At 39.3% G+C, this 18726-nt stretch overlaps 1 protein-coding gene across 1 annotated transcript in view; it reads left to right on the top strand.

The window, feature by feature from the left end:
- The window catches only part of CFAP58 (cilia and flagella associated protein 58), an 89735-nt gene extending 75619 nt beyond the window's left edge, over positions 1-14116 (top strand). Inside the window, exons 16-18 of the mRNA XM_033130845.1 lie at positions 6698-6817; positions 9192-9325; positions 13003-14116. Coding sequence (XP_032986736.1) covers positions 6698-6817; positions 9192-9325; positions 13003-13114 — 366 coding nt within the window. The 3' untranslated portion in view covers positions 13115-14116. The remainder of the gene's footprint in view (positions 1-6697; positions 6818-9191; positions 9326-13002) is intronic.
- The last annotated feature ends 4610 nt before the right edge of the window (positions 14117-18726 follow it).

Below are 18726 nucleotides of genomic sequence, written 5' to 3'. Positions count from 1 at the left end.
TAAACTATTTCCCTCCCTGTGTTCCATCAAATGGATATCATTTCTACCATTGAACCTACTCACACATTGCACCCTACTTCTGACCTCTCTTTGGGGACCTGACATTACTTTGTCTTCTTTCATGACTTAGTTCCTTGTTTGTCCTCAACTGAATAGTAAGCTTCTTGAAGTTTTTGGCCTTACTTATCTTTGTATGAAACTAGCACCATAACATGCATAGTACTAGTAATAAATAGAAACTTAGTTAACTTGAAGATTTTGGACCTGTTTCATTACAGGCTTTAAGAAAAGTCAACGCAATCATTATTTAATATGTGCAAGTGCTTCACATATATTAAGTTGCTAGGTAAGATACAAAGGTGAAATAAGTCCACAGTTTGGGCAATGAATTTCAGGCTAGTTTAGACAATTATGTACTTTGTACAGGATTTTACATATATTTGCATTTGGAAATAAAACCCCTTGCAAAAAGATTTCTCAAGAAAGTTTGTGTTGCTTATATCAGAAAGCACCAGAAGCATTTTTTCCCTATTATTAAAAAAATGGAGAAGGTTAGTGCATAGAAATTTCTCATATGCCCCATAAAACACTTAATCATCTACACTGGAAGCCAAAAACCACTGTGTAACCAAGTAGTTCTTTGCTCATAGGGACCTCAGCCGCGTAATTCTGTTTCGTCCCCAAATTCAGCCTCTCCTGTTCTCTCCAGGGGGCTTTACCACTTCATGACATCATCAACAAGATAGGTCCAGACTTCAATTTAGCTGACATTTTTGTTATAAAGTTAATAAACAAGCAAGTCCCAAGGTACCAGCCATTATTTTTTCCTTTGCTAAAGCTAGATAGAAATGTAATATATTTACAGAGTTTCTAATTAATTTTCCTACTAATGAAAGCAGGCATTTTAAGATAAATTATGCAGTGTTCTGAAGTTGCCTTTATATAGAGAGGGAAACAATTTTGCTTAAGATTTTAAATCTGGCTTTAGTCTTTTGTTAAGAAGTATGGGTAGGGTGGGAGGATGGAAAAAGGATGAAAACCAAGCAAAGAGGCAAAAATGTATTACATTTTTTTAAGTGTGGAAAAGAGGGATGTGTGCAATTAGAATTTCTATGTTTAAGGAGGCTGTTGTAAAAAGTCAACCCATTATTTAGTTGAGGACTGTAGTTTAAGAGTTATGCTTGCATTTTTATACTTAATGTATCAATATGCACATGTACATACAAGTAGGGTTTTCAGAGCCAATTAATTGAATACATCTGCTAATCTTATGAATTAAAAAAGTATTTGAAACCATTCACACTATCAGAAAACCACTATAAACATTTAAGTAAGAGATCAAAATTGTACAAGTGGTTTCCTGAGTTCCATCTGATATAGACAATGAAAAATTTAGCTCAAAGTTGTAAAACTTATAGTACCAGCTCAGTAGGGTGAATTACACAAGCTTCACTAATTGGAAGATGTTAGCCAATGGTCTAATTCAAGTAAAAGTTCTCAACATGAATATATCTTACCTCTGCTGATGTGTACTCCTAAAATATGATGGGCATGGTTTGTTGACAATATAATCGCAAGCAGCAAAATTACTGAGCTCCTAGAATGAGTAGAGCACAGTAGTAGGTATGAGAGATACATGGTAAGATCCATGGTGATACTGACCTTAAAGGCTCATAATTCAATTGGAGAGAAACAATGGACTCATGAAGATTAAATACTGAAGTAACATAAGGCATATGCTGACATTTTGGAAAGCAGATTTTCTGTGTATTCTGTAAAGTAGGCTTTCTCAGAAACATTGGTTATGGGATTAAAATAATTTCCCTTCATCTTGAACCCATTGGGTGAGCTAGAGTGAAGACTAGACAGCCTCGCGTTTCTTGGAGTGTGTGGTATCCAAACATCTGAATGGTGGCTTTCATCCTGGAGGGTGTAGATAAGTGCGTGTCTTTGAATCAGGGGGAAAGCTGCCTGTTTCACGCGAGTTAGCTAGTTCACGGGCTGAGGTGATTATTCCCAACACTCTCAAGCAAACCGATGAATCCAAGGTGAGCAGAACCAATGCACTGGCATTTGCCAGAAGATTCCGATTAAAACAAAACAAATTAGATCCTCTTAGTGACTGTCTTGCGTAGATGAGCCGAAGAAGAAGGGGTATTAAGGTGCACACTGAATGTGGACTACCTTCTGTTTTCAGCTGAAGGTGCAAAGCAAAAGACAGAATATAAACAGAGACTGAATATAAGACTGTAGCTCAGGATGGAAAGGAGTTCTCGTGAGCAACTCAATTTCTTCCTCTGAATTGTACCCAGAATAATATTGACTTTTATTTGCATAGACTGTTCAGAATGTATACTTTTATTTTATTGTCAGATAAAATACAAACACCTGAAGTCTGAGTGATTCCATATCTGAGTTTCCAGCATGTGGTTAGAGACTGTCACCATGTAATGATAGCATTATTTGAAGCTAATACTGTAACATCGTACCACTTTACTCAGCCAATATTGACAATGAACCATGCTGTTATCCAGCATAAATTGGCAGGGACTCTTGGAACAAAAGAATCCATAACCATGTCTGACAGTCTGTCCAACTGAGAGACGGATGTCTGAGAAGAGAACATCGTTTCAAGAATGGGCACAGTATGGTTAATGCTTGCAAGACATGCTCAGCCAAAAAGAAAGCTAGTCTCTTGGCATTAATAGTCTAGCCTTTTTTCCAGTGTAGCTGTTCATAAAATAATTTAAAGAGTGAGGCATGCTACAAAATAATATTGATATGCATTATGAACAAACTCTGAATAAATAAAGAAATGCCAACCTGAAGATGCAATCTTTTGTTGGTGGGGAAATAATAAGCTATTTATGATTTTCTTATGATATTTCATTGGCATATGGTGCTTCTAACCCACTGACAAATTAATTGACTTGGTTTAAAAAGAAATGGAGGTGCCTTAATGAAGAAGGACAGGATATGTATTACCAGGCAGCTGGTTATGCCACTACTGGCTTATGGAGACAATATACATTGGACAGCAAATGAGTCTCTGTTGCATAAGATAGATTCTCTTTATAATAGAATTGCATGCTTTGTCTCTAAATGGGGTTATTATACACACCATTGCACAATGTTTGAAGAGCTTGGTTGGCCCTTATAGAGGGTTAGGAGAGAAATAAATTGGAAAACAATCGTACTTAAGACCATCAATCCATCAAACACTCCATATTTATCTAAATTACTAGCACGTTCTCCCAAAATACAAATCTGTATGATACACACAGCTAGAATGTTAATGCTGATCAGACATCACTTTGGTTTTAACAGGTTTTCCCTCGTAAGCATAGACTAAAATTCATGCGCGTTGGAGCCCGGCAGTGCATTTCAACCACTACCCTGCCATTGCCTTTCCCTCCGCTCTTCATACATTCCACTGTCTTAGTCCCTGAAGTTTCATCTGCTATTCTTTCCACCCACCGTGAACACACATGCCTCACTTGTCCTGGGTTAGTTAACTCGCAGAACTTCTTGACTTTGAGTACTCAGGCAGGTTTAATGCTAATTTACTGAGTTTCTTCACACTTGTGGATATTTACTGTTCAGTCACTCTGTTATCCTTTAGAATAAATCCATTTTAATTCACTTTGCAGTCTCAAACACACACACACAGGAAGTTATAGAAGATGACAGGATTGTTCACTCTTGCACATCCTGTTAGAGGACATAGGCAAGGCTCATTCAGATGGCGCAGGTCAGGAGACGGGGGAGCTGAGTCATGCACTTCCCGCTAAAACCCTCTAACCTGGCTTTGAACCTGGCTCCATCTTCTATTGATGTGATCGTGTAGCCTTTTATGTAGCTCAGTTTGATCCAAATTCTTTCAGGGTTATAGCATGTTTTCAAGCCCCAGAGGAGGTGTTACACGGGAAAAGTGATTCTTGAGTCTATCTAAAAGTGATTCTTGAGGTTTTTGACTTGTCAAGGGACTTGGGACATGCCATTCATCCCTGTGGACCTTGGGATTCTCACCTATGAGGTGAGGTAACAAATATTTGCTTCTTCCAGATTTTCTTTTGTGTCTTTTTCCTCCCTCCTTCCCAGGAGCAATTGAAAAGAATTACCGCTGTGAAACATTTGAAGGTTGTTGGAGTAAGATGGTCTTTTCAGTTTAAGACATTATTATGTCCCAAACCAGATTGTTTCCTCCTCATCGTTGTGGGGTTTACTTTTCAAGCCTCCCTGTATTCTGGTATATAGAGAGGTGAGCTGAAAGAATGGACAAAACAGTTTCATGAACTTCTCCACTACTTATTACCCTCTCCAAATTGAATTTTGAAGCCTTGTCAGAAGTGTTATTTTTCCAACAGAGCAGGTGTTAAGTGGCTATAGAAAATAAACTTACCTCCTGATATCTTGCTCATTGCCTGCTACATCCATTTACTGGGAAGATTATATTGTAAGGTGTGACAGGAGGTCTGTACAGCAAAGGAAAGTCACTACTTTGTAGTTCAATTTGTTCTTCTTTGGTGTGGGCTTTTGGATTTCTTTGTCGTTTCTGGAATTATTATTAAAATGCTGGGTATTAGGTGATATTTGTTTCTCCAGAAGTTTATTCCACCCAACTAATTTTTAAGTTGCATATATTCTTTTGAAAATAGAGCCATGCTGTTTACAATAAAGTTTCTATAATTTGGCCAGGGAAAAGGAAAAACAGAGACAAATGGTTAAGAATGACTAAAGTCGTTTTTAAAAACGACTTCTCTATTCTTTGGCAAAAGCAGATCATTTGATGACAACGCTAAGAATACTTAGCTCTAGGTAAAAAATAGTTTCCATTTGACTGGATGTTTCATTTAATGAGAGCGCTTTTACTTATATTTTTTCCTTTAATTACCTTAAGACACTAATATGTACAGAGACAAATGAGTAGACATACTACTTTTTTTTTATCAATGTTTGTTCAAATTATTACAGTTTAGAGGAATGAGAATCTAGAATCCGAATGCTTTAGAAATCTTTGCTTATATGTAATATCTTTAAATCAAGGACCCAAAAACACGTGGCAAACAAACTCTGGGTATAAATGGGAATTCTATATTGTTTATAGATTAAATTGTTACCTAGTGGTCATTTGCTTTGGGTTTCTAGGAAGCCCTTTCTTTTAGTCCTACAAATTTGTGTATCCTAGTTTTCCTGGATTTTTACTGATTCCCTCACACCTTTACTAGAGCTCTTTTCTTCCTATGTCATATTTCTTAAAAGAGTCATTTTCTGTACTTCCTACTTCCCATTTATTCTTCAACCGGTGTGACTTGTACTCCCAAAATGTTACCGCCACCTTTCTGACAAGGTCAGCGGTGCTTTCCTGATAGTCCACCCCAAGAGCCTTCTGTTTTCTTCTCTTTACCCCATTTGATGTCACTGACCACCCAAATCATTCCTCCCTTTTCAAAACATCTGCCTTTTCTTGGTTTGGGGGCTATTCAATTACTCTTCCTTATTATCTTTCTCTGGATCTTTCTTACTTGCCTACTGCTTGTATGCTGGCTCTCCCCCAAATCTTGTTGTCCTGGTTTATCCTATAAGCCATCCCTGGCTGATGGATCCACTCTCAGGACTCTAGCCACGACCCACATCTAGCTCCAACTTGCTCCTCAGTTCTCAACTCTGGGACCACATTTTCAACTCCTCTTCTAGATGTCCTACAGGGCCCCACGCTCGGCATAACCCGAACCTGCTGATTCTCAGGAGAGAGTGCAGTAACAGTTCCCTTTCCTTTCCCTCCACACTGTCTGCTTTCCTGGCCTCGCTGCCTCCATCACCACCACCACACCCAGCCCCCACATATCCACATTAGAGACTTTGGAGTCATCTGGGCTCCTGCCCCTCCCTTCACTTGTCTGATCATTCATCAGATCCCGCCGGTTCTACCTCGGACATGTCTTCGTATCTGCCTATCTTCCATCCTAGTTGACTTGGGTCCAGCTTTCTGTATCTTCTGTTTGTATCGGTGCCCTGAGCAGTTTCCTAATTCTGTTCTCTGCTTTCCTGCTGGAGTCAGTCCTCTGAAGACAAACCCAGGTGTGGCTCATCCTTGGCTCCCAACTGCCTAAACGATGTGGTCTGGAAGCACATCGTGTATGACACACACAGTCTGGTCCCAAGCTATGAGCTCCGCCTTTTCTCTTTGCTTCTGCCGCCTCCTGCCCTGTGTACCTGCTGAGCTGGATTCATCACTCCCCTGCTCTGTCACTGAACCTTGGCCTCAAAAGCTCTTTTTGTTTCTCTCTGCATGGGGGCAACCTATTTATTCTTCAAGGGACAATTCAGGTGACATTTTTGTGAAATCTCCCCCAACTCCTCCAACAAGAGTTACAGAGTTACTCCTTTTACGGGTCACAACACTTTGTTGACATCTTCCAACACTGCCCTTGTCTTTCAGGCATGTGATCATAAATTTAGGACTTTCTCTTCCTCATCTGCCTGATTATTTGTATCCAAATGCTGGGCACATGCTAGTCCCTTGATCCGGGGTTGGTTTGATGCATGATTGAATGAATCTACAGGGGAACGTAATCAGCATGGAGCTGTGATGTAACTGAGGATGGTCCCGAACCAAGCTGAGCATGCTGCTAAAGACACTTTCATTGTCTTCATGGGGTTATTTATCTCTGTGTGTGGTTATGTTCTCCACCAGGAAAAGGAGAAACTGTATGTGGAACTAAAGCACGTCCTGGCCCGGCAGCCTGGGCCCGAGGCTGCGGAGCAGCTACAGATATACCGCCACACGCTGCGGGAGAAGACCAAGCAGCTTAAAGTAAGTGGCAGTCTCGGCTCTTTCCTGGCTGAAGATGGCCACACTGTGGGGAACACTCCGGACGTGTCCACTGCCTCAGCACAAGGAGCTGGTCTCACGAATGACATGCTCCACCGAGATCAGCCTTAGGAGCAGGGCAAACCTCAGTGCCACCCCTCTGCTCCTACATTGATAGACCCCACAATTCTCCATTTCCTGAAAGAGGGAGGTGAGCAAGTCAGGGAAGAGTTGGGGAGAGGATGATGGCGATAGGATGGAAATTTGGGGGATACGGTTTGTTATGGATCATCACAAGTTGACTTAGAGGAGTTGAATGGTAGGGAGGAACAGAGGAAATGTGTTAACACCACTGCCCACTGAAGCAGACCACAGTGCCAAAGCAGGGCTTGGCTGTTCCATTCCACCTGAAATAAATGCACACAAAGCACCAGCTACTCCCCAGCTCCCAGGACCTTGCTTCATGACCATCTATCAAATCAATTGCCATGAAAGGGAAATAAAATCATGCAGGGATCCTCTTAGCATAAATTCCCTTCAAAGTGACCTAAGGACCTCAGTTGGGGAGATGGAATATTTTACTATTGTACATGCCTTTTTAAAGTTTTCTAAAAAGCTCTGCATTCCCATTATATTTTGAGCTTTACCTCCTAAGTGGATACTTCTGTATTCTTGGCGTGCCAGGGAAGTCTTAGACACACACATGCACAGAATGTAGCACACGCCTGCAGAATGCTGGCACTTACCTGCACACTGAGGGTAATAATTCCTGCCCTTCTACCTGGGGTAAAATAAAATAAACGCCATGCTACTAATATAGGACTAATCCTTTCACAAATAGGACTTTGTAAAATTGCATCCTTTTAGTTAAAAAAGGCAGATGAAACACAAATCGAATTAGAACATTAATTTTCATCTTATCACTCTTAAGGGTTCATTTCACATGATCATCCTGAGACATAATTTGAGTTTTGCACGAGGCATAATCTTTTGATTGTTTTCATCCCCTTTTTCAGTTCAATATTCCAAACAACAGCAAAAAAAAAAAAAATAAAAGCCTATTTTCTCAGGGGTGGGTATAGACTAGAGTAGCACTTGTCTGTCTTCACACTACTGTCAGCCACATGTAGCGCTGGATGGCATTCAATGGTTCATAGGAGCCTTTTGTTACATTAACCCTTTATTTCAGGAAGTCCCGGTTTTTGCTCTAATGAAATGTGACCATTGGTGGAAGAGGTTCAGAGGTGGATGGTCCTGAGCCTCTTGGCCAGCTTGCCCTCATTGTCTGGACTCCTTTTTAGGAAATTCCACATTCATTGTTTGGGAACAAGGTCTTTGTTCCTAACAGTTTAACTGTTAAGGTAGATTTTATTCCAACAGGAAAATCATATTCTTTAGCTCATAATAACATAGAATTATTTTCACAGCAATGAAGAGGAAAGAGTTCAGAAGCAGATGAACACTCAAAAGACAAAAATCCCCCCCACCCTTTTTTTTTTTTTTTTTTTACAAATTTTTGAAATAGGGAGCAAGAGGGAAAACAAATCCGAGTCTATTGCATGCCCCTTAGAACAATAGCCTTCCTTTGCTCCCGTTGATTTTTGTGGGGCGCACCCCTGGCTTTGGCATGCTTTCCATATTCTGTTCAGACGAGTAAATTCCCACTCTTCTTCCCCAGTCTGAGGTCAGTGACATGAATTGAATGCCACAATGGAAGAATGGAAGAGGCAGACAATCAGGCATCCTGTTACAGCCCCTCACAGGCATTAGACTCTCACGTACACATGTCATAGCTCTCTGATTCTCAGGGGAAAGTGTCTCAGTGCTGGGATGAAGCAAGAACCTGTGAACGGTCCCTAGGAAAACAATAAAGAGGTGACAGGCATTTAGCAGAAAACACATAAATTGAATTCCTGCTTGGTGTGGTGGTGGCAGGATGAGCCCAGGATAATTTTTACCATAACCCTCAGATGAATCGCATTCCCTAGTGATGTCTTTCTTGAATGCTTTTTAAAAAAGGTTTTAAAGGCAATTTTATTCCGTATGTCAGAGTTTTTCTGTCTCTATTCACAATATTCCTTGAAACACATGACACCATTCATGTGTGAGCCTGTTGATTGTTGCCTGATTGTTCTCCTTTCTAAGCAGGGGAATAAGGTTTCATTTAAGTTTGTCCCTGGATTATGAGGGACAATCTTCAGTGCTCAGTGAGATTTTCACTCAGACACAGAGCTTGAATTGGAAGGAAGCGTGAAGATTACTAAACTGGGCATGGTTTTGTACCTCTAGAAATGGCAGCAGGTTAAAAAGATTTTTCAGACAAAGATATTGTCTCACTGCATATTTTCTGCTAATGCTGCTTCATTTGCCACCTTAGGTTTTGTCTTCAGAACTGAATATGTATGAGTCACAGAGCCAAGAATATAAATATGAGATTGAGAAACTCACCAATGATCTACTAAGTTTAAAGAAGAAATATCTCGCTCAGAAACGTAAAGAACACATTCAGAAGTAAGAATTAGTCATATGTTCTTCTAGTTGTGTTGTGCCTATTACCTGCTGATGAGGAAATATTTGGTGGGCAATCACAGAGTTGCAGATTTCCCTGGGGTAAACTAAGTCACAGGGTGAACAATTGATATTCTGCAGGTCACTCACTGGGTATGTATCAGCAGAGTAAGATCAGTGTCTCATCCGATACTGAGGCCCCTTGTTTGGACCCTAACAGGGATCCATTAATATCTGCTCACTGGTGGACCTAACGTGGAGTAGAGGAAACAGTGTGTAATTTTGTTCCCACACTATTCTCACAGTTTGGAGATAATCATGTCATAACTATGTTTGCAAATGCGGTTCACCATCAGCCTTATACTGGCTGAAGAATTCACATGTAAGACCGCCATTTTGCCAAGGGGTCTGAGCTTGGTAAAGCTGTTCTTTCTATAATATGGCTGTACCCCTGTAATCAGGAGCATGCACGGATAATTTTCATCTGTATTAGATAAACTGTCTCTGAACAATCCCTTTGTCTAGTAACTGACTTCAGTATCTGCTGTGGGCTTTCGGTGTGAGCTCTCATTCTTCTAGGAGATGATAATGCAGATGGCAGGTTAACATTTGGGGTCTCAGGGTCAATGTTCCCTTCACTTTGTTATCGTTTGCCTGATCTCAGGGTGGGAGAGTGAGCCCACATGAATCAGTAGGTTTGAACCTTGGTTTGGCTGCGTGGCATTGCCCAAATCATCTAGTTCACTCTATTGTGGCTCACTGTATGGGGTGAAAGTCAAGTTTGGTATTTCATGCACATGGGCTGTTCAGGGACATGGTAAAAGAGCATTTGAATGCATTTGGCTTTGATTTATTAGTGGCAAACAACTATTTCAAGTAACGGTATGCAAATTTATTTGCCAGTAAATATGTACCTTTCTTGTAAATCAGAATATTCCCCCATTCCACATTCAGATGTCAGCTCCTTGGTAGAATAAAATACTGCTAAAAATTAGAGCAAATTTAGGTAAGTCTCTCTTAACATGTGGGTCTGGCAACTGTCTGATTCAGAATCACTGAAATAGACTTATTAAACATGCAGGCTCCCAGGCCCCATTTCCAGATATTCGGATTTAGCAGGCTCTGGAGGGCCTCAGAAATCTGCTGTTTAATTACCCTGCTGGTGGTTTTCCTGTACACTGAAGTTTTAGAATTGTGGATATTAATGATGTGAATTAAATGAATGTTGGAGTGGAAACACTGCAGTTTTCTTTTAGGACACTAAAGTCGGGCTTATGAAGTGTCAACATGGCTGGTTTCCACGTGAGGCAGGTGTCTAGCTCAGTGGCTTTCAAGCTTTTTGATTACACACCCTATCAGTAAAATGTCTTTGAACTTGCCGTCCTCCCAATATATATGCATATAGTTTTTAAATAAAATTTTTATTTTAGAATACTTTTTTACTTCCGATATATTTTAATCTATAAATTACATGCATATATTATTGTCACTTTTTGAGTAATTATTACTAAAATGAGATTTGTAATTTTTAAAGATACAGTATAAATTGAATCTCTAATATCTTCTTCCCACCCCCAATGGGTCATCTCATTCATTTTCTAGAAGTGATGTACTCCATTTTGGAGACCAGTGGTCTAGTTTACAGCGTTATGAACAGCTAGCTTGGCTGAACAGTTAATTATTGTTCTAGAGTTGATTAGCTTCCCTGCCTTGGCCCTGGGGTTTAGCCTAGTCTCCCTTGGATCTTTATTGATTTCCCTCCCCTAGTTCTCTGGACACAGAGAGCATGCCCAGGCAACAGATGGCGCCCCTCTGTTGACTCAGCATTTCCCAATGGCACTTCCACTGGGAGCTATACTGCCCCAGCCCTGTGCCACCTGTAGCTATTGAAGTATAAGTGAATTACAATAAAATCAAATTAAAAACTCAGTTCCTCAGTTGCATTAGTCACAGTTCCACTGCTTACTAGCTACATGTGGCGAGTGGACATTGCATTGGGCAGCCTAGATATAGAGCTTATCTACCATCGTGGAAATTTCCATCAGACTGTGCTGCCCTAGAATATTTGTCTTGACCTGTCCTCTTCTTGCCCTTAAATGCTCATTAGTTTTAGCCACTCCGACCTGGTTAGAGTGTCACTGGTGGTTCCATTTAGTTGGGGATCCATAAACTGGACGTAGACACAGAGATGAGTTCATAGGAGAAGTGCAAAAAAAGTACTAGGGTGCTGAAAAAAAAAAAAGCCAAGGTGAGAACAAAAGTGCTGAGATGGTTTAGATTGGAAGGGAGAAGGCTGGAGGGAGTCATAATAATGGTCTATGAACACATGAAAAAGGAAATATAAAGGAGACATTATTCCCATTAGTCAGCGTAGGCCAAGCCAGCAGCACTAAGTATATGCTCCTTCAGAGAGGAAAATTTGGGTTATTTAAGGTAAGAGAGGGCAGGGGGAAGGAGGAAGCACTGCCTGCATCTAACAACAGTCAGGAGGTGGACAAGTGGCCAAAGTACGTGGAGGAATTCTCCTCCTGGATCCACTCAAAGCTAAAGCTTTTGTCCTGTTTATGGAGGACTTTTTTTTTTTTTTATAACAATGAAATCAATTTTGCTAAGAGACAGCTGGACTGATTAACCAACCCTCTGCATGTTCTTTCCAAATGGAATAATTTAGAATAATCTCTGTGGATGTTCTCCCCACATAAGTGTTTTATAAAACAGCAACTCATATCATTTTCACCTTTTTGCTTTCTTTCATTTTTCTCAAACACTCTTTTTATCGTGCTTTGGTCCCAACTTGTGCTCTACCCACCTGGCCCAGCTCCCCTACCCTGGACCCCCAGGCTGGTCTAGATTCTGCAGTACCAGTCAGGTTCTTTTCCAAAAGATAGATTCTTTTCCCTAAGGCAAATCATTGTCAGTTCTCAAATCTAATTGGTTTTGGTCTCAGTAGTTTGCTTAATTTTTATTTTTAAAAAGGGATTCCCAAGATGTTTTCCATAAGACCACTTGGGTAATTTGTATAAATTTAAGGTACTGCTGTATGATACCTGAATGTGTGTATGTGTGTGTGTATTTAAAGGAGATCTGTATAGTAGATACCGCATAGATATTAGGGCAGAATTCCCTTTATTGCCAAATGTGCTATCTTGTTTATCTTTCCAAGCCTTTCTTGAATCTTAAACTATTTTTAATAATAATTATTGCTTGTCTAAAGTTACAGGAAAACTTGTTATTATAAATGTCCAAGTTTGATGAAGATATTGTGTATATGTGGTAAATATTTATGTTGGTACTGGTGCTTTGGAATATACAAGTTGATAAATGATAAATTAGTCATTGTAATTGAGTCAAGAGAAAGATTCTTCTGACTGATCTTTGGAACTGTTTTTTTTAAAACAGGAAGACGATTAGAAGTCAGAAGCCTTAAGTCCATAGTGCTTGAGTTTTAATGAGGTCTTCTGTCCATATTTAGATCAACATTAGGAGGGCACATTTAATTGTGTCTTTCCCTAATTCTATGTGAACACCTAATTAGATTTTTAACAACCACCTTGTCTAAAACTGGAAGCTTTAATCAAAGCAGTTTGCAGTGGCTAACTCACCCTAGGAACTTAGAGAACACCAAACTTAGGAAAGGAAAAAGACGTTAAGGAGGTTAACTTTCACCTCCTCTCTTACAGAAACAAGGACAGAATATCCATGGATAATGCCTTCTCAATGGCCAAACCCACTGGCCCTCGTTTCACTGGGGGTGGATTTCCCCTCAGCAAGTCATCTCAAATGAAGTCTTAACTTGAAGCTGCTGGCTGGGTCCAGTTGAACAGCTCACGCAATTTGCTCTGGAACATTTTGGAGAAATCTGTTTCAAACCTGTTAGGTCACAGACATTTAGGCAAATCACTGCTCAGATTACAGGATGGAAAGAAACATAGTACTATCATAGTCATGTACATATAAGAGTGATGGCATTCTATTTGGTCCACATGGATATTACAGATTATAATTATATCTGTTCAATTAGGCTGACCCATTGCATAAAGCAGGTCTTTTGTTAATGCCACGTTGATTAATTTGAAATGTGCCCCATCTAGACACTCGGTATGGATGAAGCCGTGGATTCTTAATTTCTCTGTTATAGACATAGGTGCACTTGAAGCTTTTATATTTAAAAAAATATTTTTGAAATGCAGTGCATTCTTATTAATAAGGATCTATTTTAATTATTCCTCATTAACAAGTGGTAAATGAGCATGGGGTGAGAAAGAAGGACAAACTCAAGTATTTAAAAATTGTTTTGAGAATGATTTCTATGTGGAATTTCTTTTCAGGCCTAGGGTATGAAAATCTATTCCAAAGAGACACACTAATAAATACTTCATCATAAAAAATAAAAAAAGAACCTTTGTAGAGATGTTGATTTTTGCTTTGGGAAAGTAATTAAAGATTAAAAGTACTGTTAGAAATGTGTAACATAAAGATTTGATTCAGGGGAACCAAGACTATAAAATGAGGAGTTTGGGCGGGTATGCTTGGTAGGGTCTTCTTCCTGGACCTCACTCTTGGAGAACCAAGTTACATAGGACAGGGATCTGTTTGGCTTCCAAGCTGCAGGCCAGCATGTGGAGCCACTCAGTCCACTGTATTTTCTTCTTGTTGAAGCCACAATTATGTGGGAATCAGTGCCAAGTTCCCACATTAAGAGTGCTCATTCATTAATATGATATGAGGACTTGATGGCCATCTCTCTCACAATAACTTGACTTCTGTAATTTTTTTGTTATTGAGGAGTAAGTAGCTCAGGGATGATCAAGGACAATACAGGTGGGTCCGAGGTTCCTATGGAGAGGAGCAGGAGACCAATGACCCCATGGTGCTTGTTTAGATTATACAGGGAGATGGGATTTTAGGAGGATCTTTTGCATGTTCTGCTCCTAGAACTAGACCCAATGCAATGATGGCCGAGAAGGTGATTTATTATGAAGTGATCCCAGGAAACTCAGTAAGAGTGGGGAAGCGGGACAGGGAAGGGAAGGAGATGAAGCGAGGGTATAATATCAAGTCAAGTTCCATGCGGGGAGACTTTGGCTGGATCTTGCAGGGGGCTCTGGAGACACTGTAATCACACCACAGCGTTGTCCCGCTCGGGGTTGAGGGAGCTGGCATATTTATATCCCTCATACTGTTAGTCACTGACCAAGGACTACTCTGGAGGGGTCCTTCTGGTTCTCCCTGCCACGGGCAAAGCAGGATCTGGCTGCCTAGGAGGGGCCCTCAGACAGACAAAGCGACTACCGCTGGTGCTGATTGTTGGAAGTGAAAGTGGTTAAGGGTTTGGGGAAATAAATGGGTTGGGCAGAGCTATCCTCTGCTGCTTCTCCCAGATGGTCCCAGAGGGAGAACTGCAAATGGCAATCAGCTCCAGTGTAGCTGGCGACTCTGGTGAGGTGTGATCATCAGCTCTTTGTGTACCACACAGGGCTGGAGTGTGGAGGTGTGTACCCTACAGAATTTGCTGAGAGCACTTTAAACCTAAAGAATCACAGGGCGGGGGTAGCATGAGGGGGGCACTTCCATTTTTGAAAATCACTGATGATATCTTCCCTCGGAGCTAACCAGATTCTGTTTAGACAAAAGACTTGAAAGTAAGGTAAGGCAGTTATGACACATGTACAACACTGGAGATTTCCCCATTTGTTCAGGGATATTTTGAAGTGTAGCCATTCCTGCTGAGTCCTTGGGTGACTTTGTAAGCAGTTCACTTCTCTAGGGAAGTGGGGCCTGTGGTTCTTGATCTATCTCAGTATGGCAAAGACTCCGGAGACAGATGCTGTGTTCAAATCTTGACTCAGCATAACAACGAGTTGTTCTGAGGTTTAAATGAGTTAATGCACGTAAACTTACAACAATGTCAGACACATAGCAGTTCTTTAACACATCGCCACCATTGTTATTATTCCGTAAGAGATACCTGATATTTTGAAATTAGAATAAACGTCGTTACGTAATGCTTTATTGTATCAACTGTAAATGTGATTCTGATGCTTATTTAGAGAGTGGATGACACATGTCTGGATAAAGCAGAATTTGGTCATGGAATTTATAGTTTGAATAGCTTGTAAAAATGCCACATTGGGTGCTTCATAAAATCTTCTGTTACATTTTTCTTGCAATTGAAATCTGGGGACAGATGCTTCCCCTTCAGAAGTCAGAGCTTCCAGAAGAAAAGACCGGAGCTGCCATCTCCTTGCTTTTCTCCATGTAATGGAGCAGGGTGGTCAGCTTCTGCTGACGACAGAGGTCTCATGAGCCGCAATTGCTCAGGCTCTGTGAGCTGATGCGGCATCTCTGCAGGCTCAATATGCTTATGTTCAAATGCAGCAGAAGTAAATTAAGGCTGGGAAAGGTGGAAGGTACTGCTGCTGCGTCTCATTTACTGCACATCCTGACAGCCCTGGCTATTATAAGCTACAACTACATAGGTGCAGGTGTTACCACCGTAGCCGCAGTACAAAAATGAGCTGTTAAAAGCACTGAGATTTGCAAATCATTAAGGATAATTGTGGTCTCACAGTGGGCTGAGGTGCTTTTAAAATTACAAATTTGAGCAGCACAGTAAAGCAACATTAGGAGATTGTGTGGTAGCATCATTTTACCCTGGGGTTTTCAAAGTTGCGGAAAAGAGTCAAAGTGCTAAACCAACCGTTGACTCTTGGCTGGGCCGCTGGGGAGCTGGTACGGTTTCTCTGTTGAGAGAGACATGATAAAGGGACCTCCCTGGTCATTATTTGCTGACCATAGTTTCTCAGCCACTGCTCTTGTAGCCGGGTTTTTATTGTGCTTACCTCTGAAGAAACTGCTCAGAGCAAAGGTTTGTTGCTGTCATAAGCCTTAGAGATGGAAGTAGTCATGCGAGAAGGAGATGGTAGCATCTCTCCTTGTCATGGGCTGTAATTTTGCTATAAAAATTTACCCACGGTTGATCATTATTGTTGGATTTCCTGGTTTGCTCAGCCAGATTCTGAAGTTTGACCTAGCCCATGATACCCTTTGCAAAATACTATATAATGAATTTGGAGCAGTATGGCATTTCAGAGCCTGGACAATTTGAGGAAAGATATTGTCTCTCTCTTACACATAATCAATTATATGGAGATCAAGTTGGAATAGGAGCAAAGGGAGAGCATTTTAAAATATTAAAATGGTACAATAGTTTTAAAATACATCTCACTATTTTCTTTGCAGTAGATGGGAAATATTTTTTTATGGCATTATCCATTTTTAACTTCCAATTCAATGCTGTTTTAGTATACCATTTCTCATATCTATTATTTAAAAGTTCCATTAGGGTTTTGAGACCCATTAAAATTTTATAACAGTACGAGATGTGATCGTAACAGGAGCTGTTTTTCTTTTTTATAATTAAATATAGATTTCCCCCTTATTTTAGTTAGAGTATCTGATTGAAAATATGGATAGACAATTAGAAAATACAGATGAGCCAAAAGAAGAAAGAGGAGAGCAATAATCCCACCACTTATTAAGAACTGTTGTTTTCCTGGGCTAACACTTGGATCATTCACATGAGTTGGCTGAATGACTTGCTCATACCCATCATTTGTTCTAACTGGTTGGTGCTTATAATTCTCAATTGTTAAATATTTTAAATATTACCTATGAAATACTACTGCTTTATAATTTTGAGTGCATCTTTATGGACACTTAAAATAAATACACATGATATATATCTATATCTATATCTATCTATATATCTATATCTATATCTATATATTTTAAATCAAAGATATAATTGGGATGTTAGGTTGGTGCAAAAGCTATTGCGGTTTTTGCAATTATTTTTAACCTTTTAAACTGCAATTACTTTTGCACCAACCTAATAATTTATATATAGTAAAAGTATTGTAAGTGTGCAGTTTGGGAAGTTTTGACAAATGAATATGCCCAAGTAGCCACAATTACTACCCCCCCCCCAAATGCCCTATGCCCCTTGGTGGTCAGTATTCCCAGTCCCTATCCAGCTTAAGCAACGACGGATCTGTTTTTCGTCATTATATATTTATTTTGTCTTAGAATTTCAGATAAATGGAATCATACACTTATGTACTCTTTGTGTCTGGCTTTTTTTCAGGTAGTGTAATTTTTTTTGAGCTTCACCCATGTTGTTGTGTGTATCAGTAATTTATTCATTCTTATTGCTGAATAATCCATTATATTGACATACTGCTATTTGTTTATTGATTTATCTGTTGATGGGTTCAGGTTATTTCCAGTGTTTAGCTATTAAGAATAAAGTTGCTATGAATGTTCATGTACAAATCTTTATCTGGACAGATATTATCATTTCTCTTGGGTAAATACTGAGCTATGGATTTGCTGGATCAAAGGGTAAGTCTGTATTTAATTTGCTAAGAAGCTGCCAAACTATTTTCCTAACTGATTGGACCATTTTACATTCCTATTAACAATGTGTATGAACTCTAATTACTCCAATCTTTGTTAATATTAGGTATTGTCAGCATTTTTAAGCCATTCTATTGGATATATAGTAATATCTCATTGTAATTTACAATTGTATTTCCTAATGACTAATAGTGTTAAACTTTTTTTTCATGTACTTTTGGCCATTCATATGTCTTATTTTCTGAAGTGTCTTCAAATCTTTTCCTCATTTTTTATCTTCTTATTAGGTTGTCAAAGTTCTTTGTATATTCTGGATATAAAATTTTTGTCAGATGCATATATTACAAATATTTTCGTTCAGTCTGTGGCTTACTTTTTCATTTTCTTAGTATAATTTAAAGAGCAAGCAGGCATTTAAAATTTTCATAAGGTCCAATTTATCCTTATTTTCTTATGTGGTTTGTATTTTTCTTGTCCTGAGTAATTTTTGCCTACTTCAAGACTGTAATGATTTTTTATCTGTGTTTTTCTCCATAAGTTTTATTATAGCTTGAGTTTTTATGTTTGTATTTATCATTCATTTAGAGTTAATTTTATGTGTGGTGTGAGGTTAGAGTACAAATTCATTTTTGTTCCTATGGATATCCCGTAGTTCAACACCATTTACTGAAAAGACTGTCATTTTCCTATTAAATTACCTTGGCACATTTGTAAAAAGTCAATTGACTATATTTGAGTAGTTCTATTTATGAAGTCTCTATTCTGTTCTGTAGTTCCATATCTATCTTGATAACAATAGCTATATAGTAAGTCTTGATATTGGATGGTGTAAAATCCTCAACTTTTTCTTCTCTTTAGAATTATTTTTATTTTAGGTCCTTTGATTTTTATACAGCTTAGAATCAGCTTATTATTTTTTACAAAAAAGCTTGCTGTGAGTTTGGGTAGAATTACATTTAATCTATAGATTAATTTGGGGACCGTTG

The sequence above is a fragment of the Rhinolophus ferrumequinum genome, chromosome 16 (genome assembly GCF_004115265.2).
Source record: "Rhinolophus ferrumequinum isolate MPI-CBG mRhiFer1 chromosome 16, mRhiFer1_v1.p, whole genome shotgun sequence".
NCBI classification, from domain to species: Eukaryota; Metazoa; Chordata; class Mammalia; order Chiroptera; family Rhinolophidae; genus Rhinolophus; species Rhinolophus ferrumequinum.
This window is presented reverse-complemented; position numbering and strand designations above follow the sequence as displayed.